The sequence below is a fragment of the Corticium candelabrum genome, chromosome 13, assembly GCF_963422355.1.
Source record: "Corticium candelabrum chromosome 13, ooCorCand1.1, whole genome shotgun sequence".
NCBI lineage: Eukaryota > Metazoa > Porifera > Homoscleromorpha > Homosclerophorida > Plakinidae > Corticium > Corticium candelabrum.
In genome coordinates, this window is record NC_085097.1 from 935001 (window position 1) to 944899 (window position 9899).

Sequence of the window (9899 nt, forward strand, 5' to 3'; positions counted from 1 at the left end):
AGATGCCAAGGATGTATGTAGTACACAACTGTATTTGCTTGAGACTTTTAGTTTCAGCAGACAGTGGTTTCAGTTTATTTTGCTTTTTTTCGATAGGGAAAGAGTGATAAGGAAGATGATTCTGGCAATGGCCATTCAGCTGGCTCAGATGCTGAGGCATCAGCTCACCTACCGACTACTGGTCAGAAGGGTGAGTTGGTTGTCAATTTTATTGTACTGATGGTACAAATCAGTTGTTACAAATGGTTTCATATTATGACATTTATTTAAATGGCCACAACATGTGGTAGAAGATTGTGCTGCCTATCATCAATATTGGAGAATATTAAGTAAGGGTGTGGCTAATACATTATTGTGTAAGGGAACCGCAGTCATTGCTACTTTGTCACCTTAGTGTGGGTTCATATGAACCATGCAATGCAACTATGTGTCACTTTTCATCTTGCCTCCATGCCTTGCATACTTTTTGCTGTTTACATTAAAATTGTTCATGACGCAATAGAGGTTGTAGGGGTGCTGAGAATGTGACACAAGATATAGAACTGTTCTATTTCTTGCATCAGATTTTGTGTTTTACGTCCAGGCATCCATTGAAATCAATTTATACCATCCCTATATCCCTAATTTTGATTTAGAGAACTTATTTACTTGTCTTCTTCCTTCTTACTGCATTTAGCATGCCTATTCAGGGGGCTGCACTGTGAATGCCGTGAGTGAACAGGTTTTCCGGCTTTTCTGAAGTGCTCAAAGTATGTACAGGTGTTCTGTAGGTCTGTTAGTGGTAGACCAAAACAGTAACGTGCCTGCGCTTTGGACCTCGGTGCAAAAAATTAATTAGCTTTGCTACTTCGGACCTTATACAGTTTGCACGTAATTTGACCGAAAAAAATTCCTCCACAGAGCAAGGGGATTTATATATATATAGACCCAGCCACCTGCTTGTGACGTCGGTGGACATAATAACATGCTGCTTTTTATTATTTAAAAGTGTCATGTGAATAGAATTGTGGTGGAGGAAAATAGTGTTGTAAACTTGTCATGTTTACATGTTGATGCTATTGAATAGCTTCATGAATGTATGAGGTTTTGTCATTGTACATTTTTCTTTTACTCAGTTAATGCAAAATTAGTGTCTCTATTATAATGTAGTATGAGATACTAGTTTGTTAAGTACAGATAAACAACATGCTCCACAAACACCAAAACATGCACTCTAGCATTATAAATCCATAGCTATACTGATAACTGTTTACGAATACTGATAACTGCTTGACTAATAAAGCTTGACTTTGAAAAGATGCTCTTGCAAACTATGGCCTCACCTCAAACCTAAAGTTTAGGTCCAAAAGCAGGATGTTGTAGTGACGACTCAAGTCACCGTGAAGACACATGATGCGCTCATCCAAGAAACTGTAAACCTGATCTGATCCGGGAGACTTCCAGTTCCCTATCCTTTTGAGACACAATGTGACCTCATTGCCTGAGGTACATTGTAATCTGGTACGTCTCACTATCCATTTGATGCCTCACCAGAAGGCAGGCTTATTATGATGCACTTTGGTTTTTAGGATACCACTCCAATACTGCTCAATCTCAGACTTGACTAGTGGGGAAGTCATCTGGATAGTCTGCTTGCCCTTCCTGTTTAGAAACCATTCTGGCAAAGTCTCTTACGATTCTCCTTCAGCTTTCTCGATCGCTTGACCTTGGACTGCAGTTTCGTTTCAGCCGATTTCTGGTGACCTCACAAGTCTCCGAACGGAGAATGCTCAATCAATGCCACAGTAGTTAGAGCTTATGCAACAAACAATGCTTGACGAGCCTCTCCTAACTCCTGCAACAAAGATATTACCAGTCAAAATGCAAGAATCTCCATATCTAGTCTTTGTGTCCATGTCTAGTCTTTGTGTCCATGTCAAGGTTTGAGAGTTGGTTGCATGACTTTGCCATCTTTGAGCCCTGCCCTTTAGACACTAGTGAAGCAGCAGTGTACACCTGGTAACTGATTTCACTCATATCTGGTTCACCCTTCACCAAATTAACAATTGCATTAAGAGATCAATAAGCTTCAAGATTGACAAATCTGTCTGTCAGTTTCTCTGTATGTTTTTGTTTGTCTGTCAAAGATCATATAGTTCTCTCAGATAGAGTTTCCATCGCACTACTAAAATGCTAAGCTATCAAGTCCAGAGTATGTGAATTTTCTAAAGGTCACAAGAGACGATACGAAAAACTGGCAACTGTCAAGATTTGAATTACAACATTAACCATTTGAAAATGTACTGAGTTTTCTAGATAAAACAAGCATTACAGCATTGAAGCTGTAGCTAAAACAATTTCTCCAGAAGGGTTTGAACTCTGCAGCATTCTGCCGGCCTCTTTAATCTCTTGACAGCTTTAAGAGGTCAATCCAGGAACTTCAGAGCCTTTCCCTTTTCCCCTTTTTACATTCACAAGGTTCAAACACTAAAGACTCAACTGATGCTGAGAAACCACCATAAGATGGCTCTACTGAATACTTGATTTGTTGTTCTTTCTGTGTGAAGCAATACCATCAACCAAAGCGAATTTTAATAAAAAGTCTAAACTCCATAGATTTTCCATCTTTACCTCAAGGTCAACAGTGTGCAAAGATTGATAATCCAGGATTTTTATGTCTTGTCTGTTACTAGAGCTATATTATGTTGTGCTTTATTACATGATAAATCTGTAAGCAGCTCAGGCAGGAACTCCAGCCCCTTGCTATAGAATTATGCACGTAGATTGGATTACCTCCTATCTTGCATGTTAGTAGATGATATTCTTCCAAGTAAGTGCCAATGATCTTTCCACCATTACATGAACTGCACCAAGCAGAGGAAGGCATGGGCAACCATCAAATAGACGCCAAGCGGTATTTGGAGGATGAAAGTGTGAACTCTGATGATGAAGGTATTGCATCAAACCATGAGCTTGATCTTTTGGCTTGAATGGACCTTAAGCAAAATGCATATCTAAGGTAGGAGCACTGGATACCAAAAACTCAGAAACAGACTGAAAATGTTTATGTGACAAATTGTTTGTAATTCATCACTGTTTAGAGCACTCTGAAAATTCATGTCTGGTGGAAGAATTTTAGAAAATCGTAGCCAACAGTGTTCTGTGACATCATACTGGTAACTAAACTGTCCATCACTGGGAGATGAACAGGCAGGATCCGAAGTGAATGAACCCAGCAAGCCGGAAATGCAAAGGCGAATGGTGGTCATTGAAAGTAGATGAAAATCACCAAGTTGTACTGGTGGAGACACTTGCGACCAGCAAATGGGATTGAAATCTAAGCTTTATAGATGAGAAAAGGTTTTGTGTCAGTAGTCATGAGCTGCTGTAGCTGCATGAAGCAAATGAGAAGACACTGGTCTGACCAAGCAAATCATATTACAGTAGAAGGGTGGCACTTTGCAGATCATTCAAAGATATCTAGCTTTGTTGACACAGACTTCTGAGACAAAAGAGTTGACCTACAGGTGTTTCCAAGATATTATCTCAGGTGATGAAATAGATATTAGACGTGGGACAAAGAGCAAGTAGTAGTTGGAGCAATGTGTGGCTGATAAATGTCACATTTTCTGTCTGCAATATCCCAAGCTAAGCCAGAAAATCTTAATTTGAGATCCTTGAAATCTGACAAAACACAATCTGGTGGCCCTAGCAAGAACACGTTATCCAGGTGAGCCAGTAGCAAGACATTTAGGGTGAGCATGCACTGGTTAATAGCTGTTGCATGCAGGACAAGTCACCTGAGATCACCGTCATGAATTCTTTCTCTGACAATAAAATGATAGGCCTGCCTTGATGACTATAAAATCAGAGGACTAGAGCCTTCATATGTTCACATACACATATGGATTTGATATGCTCAAATATATATTTGGACAGAAATACTTGACTTCTAGCAGATTGTATCTGTGCAAAGAATTAAGAGCATTTCTGACGTCTGACTTCAAATAATCTAGTTGTTGTGTGCCTCTAAAGACAGCTGCACTTGATGTCCAGAAGCTCTTTCCCACATTCAGTTGATATTTAATGTTGTATAGGAGCGAAAAAACTACAGAGTTGTCCTTTTGACTGCATGGCTTTTGCTGTCACGCGACCTATGGTTTCTCAACTGCTACTGGGCGAACATAGTCATTATATTTAAGAAGAATATCACTTGGACACTGAACATGGGATTTTATCATCAGCAATCAGAGATCAAATAGAATACAGCAAATCTGCAGAAAAATGATTTTAAATCAACACTTTGAGGTGTTCGTCCCGCCAGCGAGAAGGACCTGCATTTGAACCTCCTGATGGTAGAGAACAGATGGAAGATTGACAGACTGAAAGTGGGCTTGTCCAGAAGTGATGGCAAATTTAACTTTTTTTCCAGATGATTGTTTAGCTGCCAATTTCTGAATTCAGCCAAACCGAAGCTTGTGAGACCCGAGCAGCTTTGGAGGTTTGGTCGTGACTATTGGATTGTCTCACTAAAATGCTTGCAGAGATGGCATTGAATGAATAAGCTCTCCCATCTAAGATTAAGGAATCAGAGATAAGACTCCTTGATGTTATCCTTTCTTGCACCCATTCTTCCATCTTGATATCTGTTTGTCAATACGTACATATTTTCCAACATTAAACTATGATACATCACTGCTAAATTGCAAATTTACGAGTTCAAAACAAACAAGTTATCTAAAAACAATAAGATCTAAACCTACAGTAGAGCACAATCACTATTGCAGCTATCTTTATCAGAAAACTGGATTGCTACAGACAGCGACTGAAAACTCGGTGCTGAATGTTTGAGCACCCATGTTCTCGTCCTCGAGCAATGAATTTTTGATGTTAACTTTTGCACTACATTTCTGTAGCTGTACTGAAATCTTTTTTCCCCAGAAGTCAATGAACTCGCCGATGTTGGATCTGCCAACTTCATCTACTGATTGTTTGACTAGATGGTGAAGGAACTTTCTGACATCTCTCCCCACCTACTAAAGTACTCCATAACTAATGGAGTCATTTTGGTAGACTTTCATTCTTGTAGCTTCTCATTATTGTACATTTAACATGTTTTCTCTCTTCTCGCGTTTTGACAACATCAGAACAATCATGAGTAGCATATCATTGATATGGGTTATGGCAATGGTGAATCCTGAGACTTCGCAAGCATTCTGACCAGACTGATGCAATTAGTGCACTCGTGTGGCCAAACATGAGCACTGTTGGTCTTGGTGGCTACTGTTGTTTAGAGGTAAGTTGCAGTTACAGACTTCACCCATTCTGAGAGTTGATAGGTAAACCCAATCACAAACGGCACACACCAAGCGAAATTCACAAGAGTTAAGTGCAAATTCATGTGAGTTGGGTAGTGCATGCCTTTTCTCTGAAGAGACAGAAATCTTGCTTAATTAAGCTCTTGCAGTTGGAACTGCATCAACCAAGCTCTAGAAATCATTGTTGAAACAAGAAATTGACAATTAAAGTTGTAGCTTCTTATTCCTTCGTAATCTGAAATGTTCTTGTTGGCTGGAAAATACGATTGCAAAGCACATCCAATAGTGCTGAATGCATCACAAGTGAATTTTCCATGATGTCTTTTATTTGGGCAATGAGATGGTAGCTCAGATATGGTATGGGACCAAGATGCAACAAATACAGGACCGGCTATGGTAGATAGTGAGGTTCGACCAAAAGTGCCTAAATGATAGGATTGCATGCCTGTTTCTATCTGTTTGTCTGTCAATGATAGTATATTTCAAACATGATCACTGTTACATGCTAAATAAAGTAGCTAATAGCAAACTTTAAAGTAAGTTCAATAAGCCCTATAGGGTGTCTGTCTGTCTGTCTGTCTGTCTGTCTGTCTGTCTGTCAATACATATATTTTCAAACATTGAACTATTATACACCATCTAAGCAAAGCAACTAAATTCTACCAAGCCAATAGGGCTTGGTTCTACCTACGACTAGTTATGTTAATGTGGCTGTCTCTTGAAACAATCTTGTTTATTTTACTGTCAATCACTCTATCATTTGATTGTTGTCTGTCTGTCTGTCTGTTTGTCTGTCTGTCTGTTTGTCTGTCTGTCACTCACATGAATGCGAACTACATAATGATGACCAGCAACATACCACTAACTGGTCACCAACAAGTAAAGCTACAGTTAACGAAGAAATAACTGATTTCTATAGAAGCCAGTATTTAGGTCTCTGCTATGTGCAAGTCTACGGAGCTTCCGTGAGAGAACTGTTGCATTGCGATGCTGCAAGGTAACATATAGACATTGATTCCAAAAGATTCGCAGTCTTACCCATTCTTTAAGCTTTCATCTATTGATAACTCAGTCAGTTTTTTAAAGAATTGGCTTGCTTTTCACTGACCAATATGCGTGAATACAAGTGGAATGCAATTGGAGGAAATTCTAAAGATATTAATTTCTTTGCTATGTTTAGAGGTTCTTGCTGTTCTCTCTTTGTTGCAGTAAAGCCATCAACCTCGGATACTTGAGAAGTAGCATCCTTGTTCCAGGGATGAGCAAAAGAAACATCTAGTTAAATGTCAGCACCAGACAAAGCATCAAATGGGACAATGTCAGGGCGGAACGTGGAACGTTCTCTCAGTCTGTCTATCTGTCTGTTTGCTGTTTGCGTTGTTTATGTCTTTCTGCGCATGTGTGCAAGGTAACTAGTTAAACTCCATAATGCAACACATAGCTTGTAGCAACAGGAATGTACACTTTAGAAGCTTAGTATGGTATTGTTCTTTTTTTAATATTGAAAGATAGTTTGTGTGGGTAGTCACCCTGTTAATTAATTGACTAGACTTCCACAAAGTCTTCACCAAATGCAACATTTCTTATATACATATATATGCAACTAATTGTATTAATTGTTGTTCAGTGTCAGGAATATTTGTAACATGTTCTGTTAACATTTCCTTTTGGGTTCACATTATTTAGTCAAGTTTTTTGCTCACGGTGGTCATTGGGTATATTTTAATGTTGTACTTTGTATAAACTAAAAGATATTGTCATTAATTAAATAACTGGTCTTATTTAGCCATGACAGAACAGCTAAGTGATAACCAATAAGGTATAATCGCTAGAATATGCTAATTCAACTTCATATTGAACAACGAATAGAGTGAATTAATGTCTGAAAACTTTATGCTGGTGCACAAACACATTCAACATGTTTTATAACAACAAATAATGTTACTGATAATTAACAGTGATGTTTGAAGATGGTTAACAGTAATTGTATTTAATGTTAGGATTGTGGAATCCATTCAGTACAGCTGTAGGATGGTGGAGATCAAGGTTTGTTTGAGTAAAATGTTGGTCTTCTGTAGTCAGTTGTAATCTAATAGCCAAATATGTATTTTTCCAGACAGGCTAGTGCACCTTCTTTGAACTCTTTCTTGACATATATTCAGTTGCCATGGGAAACAGTAATACAAGGCAAAGTTCAACTCATAATGTGTTTTTATTGTCTTGAATTTGTTTACATGTGAATTGCAGATCTATTAGATGGTAATCAAGATCCAGTATTACTGTCAACCCATCTAGTTGAAAATCATTCGTAACTGTCACAAGGTTTCTAGTTTAGAGTTATGATGAATTGTTGTCCTAGGTAGTTAATTTATTCTCTATAGCATTGAATATGAATTTATATCAAACCAGTGAACTGTGGAAATATAACTACTTGCAAATCACTGTCATGACATTTTGGAGCACTGTCAATGGTCTAGATTTAGCACCTGACCATGCCCATGACATCTAAAAGAAAAGTTATCTGCACTAGAGCAGGAACGACCTTAATTAATTAAGGCTGTTTTTAATCTCAATTGAAAGTTAACAAGGCACCAGTGCAAGAAGTAAATTAGCCTTCACCTGATGTAATTCGGGTCTTTCTCTCCATCCCAGTCTCATAATAGTACACTACAATATGAGCCATACAAACCTGCTGTGATGGCAAAGGTCCTATAGACTTGATGCTTGGTTAATTATCTTCGCAATTAGACCTGGAGGGCCTAGACCAATAGATACATGTGTTGTGTGTTTCACATGTGGAGTTGGTAGACCAATTTGACCCTCAGATCGTTACGCCATAGATGACTCAAAGGCAGCGATACTCTCATATTGCACAGCTGAGGAGTAATCACCCCATAGCAAGTACATACAATGGGGACAAGAAGATTCTAGCCAGTGCTCAAGTGATGTAACTCAAGTCAAGGTGCAGAACAACAACCTCGTTACTAGTTGCGGACCCTCACTGCCATCATCACCAATGTGTCGAAACCACAATGGAATATTTTTATATGTTTTGGTTCATCGGATGTCGGTTCGGGAGATGTCATCCCTGGCAAACACCAAGGTTCGTTGTACGGTTCCTCTTCCTGCTTGGGTTTACATGACATTTGCTATACAACCACATGAGGTCTCACAACACACAATGCCAAGTCGAGTGCCTCCCCAGCAATTCGATCATGCTTGTGTAGTTGTAAGAGGTATCTGAGCTCCTTAGCGGGTGGATTCAGAACGCACAATGCACTGTCGACTGCCACTGCACTGACTTTGGTCGCACAAATGCAAGTGGTATTCGAGTTCCTCCAAGGCGTGTGTGTGTGTGTGTGTGTGTGTGTGTGTGTGTGTGTGTGTGTGTGTGTGTGTGTGTGTGTGTGTGTGTGTGTGTGTGTGTGTGTGTGTGTGTGTGTGTGTGTGTGTGTCAAATCTAGTGGTGAGAAGTCATCACAATTTGAAGTTACAACTGGTGTACGTCAGGGTTGTGTTATGTCTCCTGTATTATTTAATCTCGTCATGGACAAGATTGTACGCAAAGCACTAAACAAAGCTATAGTTGGCGGAGTAGAAATTGAATACAGGAAAGAGGGAAGTCTCTACATGAACTACAGAGTCAAAGCTCAAGGAACTAGTGTCATTAAAGCTGCTATGTATGCTGATGATTTAGCTTTAATTAATTGGGAAGACCTTGGGTGAACTACAAAAGTTAGTAGACAGTCTACATGAGTCCTGCTGTAAATGGGGAACGAAAATCAGCATCAAGAAAACAAAAGTTTTGAGCATTGGTTGCGAGCAGGCACGTATTCTTCTTGACGGTTCTGTTCTTGAAAACGTTACAGAGTTTACTTACTTGGGGAGTATCATGAGCCAAGATGGTGGATGCATTGCTGAAATTGATGCTCGTATAAGCAAAGCAAGTAAAGTTTTTGGTTCCTGGAAGAAAAGGGTATTTACCAACAGACAGTTTTCAATCTCCACAAAGATGAAAGTTTTCGTGCTTTGGTGAGACCTGTTTTGCTATATGGATGTGAGACTTGGTCCGTTACACAACCAAACTTGCAACGCTTAAATACATTCCAAATGCGGTGCATTCGATCGATTCTTGTTGTCTCAAGATGGAATAAAATCAAGAATTCAGACAATTTAGAACGAGCGTGTGAAGACCCTATTGCTATGACAATACAGAAACAACGATTGCAATGGCTGGGCCATCTGCTGTGCATAAGTGGCAATCGTCCCCAGAAACAACTACTTCGCACCAGACTTAGTAATGCAACAAGACCAACACATGGGCCTAAACAGAGATGGATAGATGTTGTCACGAGAGACCTCAGGTCATTACATATCAGTCTTCGTGATGCTGATGATCGTGCTGCTTGGAGAAACGCTATTACGCTGCGTTGCCAAAACCCATAGTGGGTATGGTGGAATCAAGGTGTGTGTGTGTGTGTGTGTGTGTGTGTGTGTGTGTGTGTGTGTGTGTGTGTGTGTGTGTGTGTGTGTGTGTGTGTGTGCACGTATTCCATCCTCACTAGCTAGTTGAGATACAGCAACACACTCCTAACAGCAACA

At 39.5% G+C, this 9899-nt stretch overlaps 1 protein-coding gene across 2 annotated transcripts in view; it reads left to right on the forward strand.

Moving 5' to 3' along the window:
• The window catches only part of LOC134189038 (uncharacterized protein KIAA0930 homolog), a 19657-nt gene extending 11672 nt beyond the window's left edge, over positions 1-7985 (forward strand). The window contains exons 10-14 of one of the 2 annotated variants that reach the window (XM_062657269.1): positions 1-13; positions 97-190; positions 7298-7343; positions 7414-7474; positions 7545-7985. The exon at positions 1-13 is cut by the window's left edge and continues 236 nt beyond it. In XM_062657269.1, the coding sequence (XP_062513253.1) occupies positions 1-13; positions 97-190; positions 7298-7343; positions 7414-7474; positions 7545-7553 (223 nt within the window). In that variant the 3' untranslated portion in view covers positions 7554-7985. Of the gene's footprint in view, positions 14-96; positions 191-7297; positions 7344-7413; positions 7485-7544 lie in introns of both variants that reach the window. The other variant, XM_062657268.1, reaches the window with a different exon arrangement.
• Positions 7986-9899: the final 1914 nt, after the last annotated feature.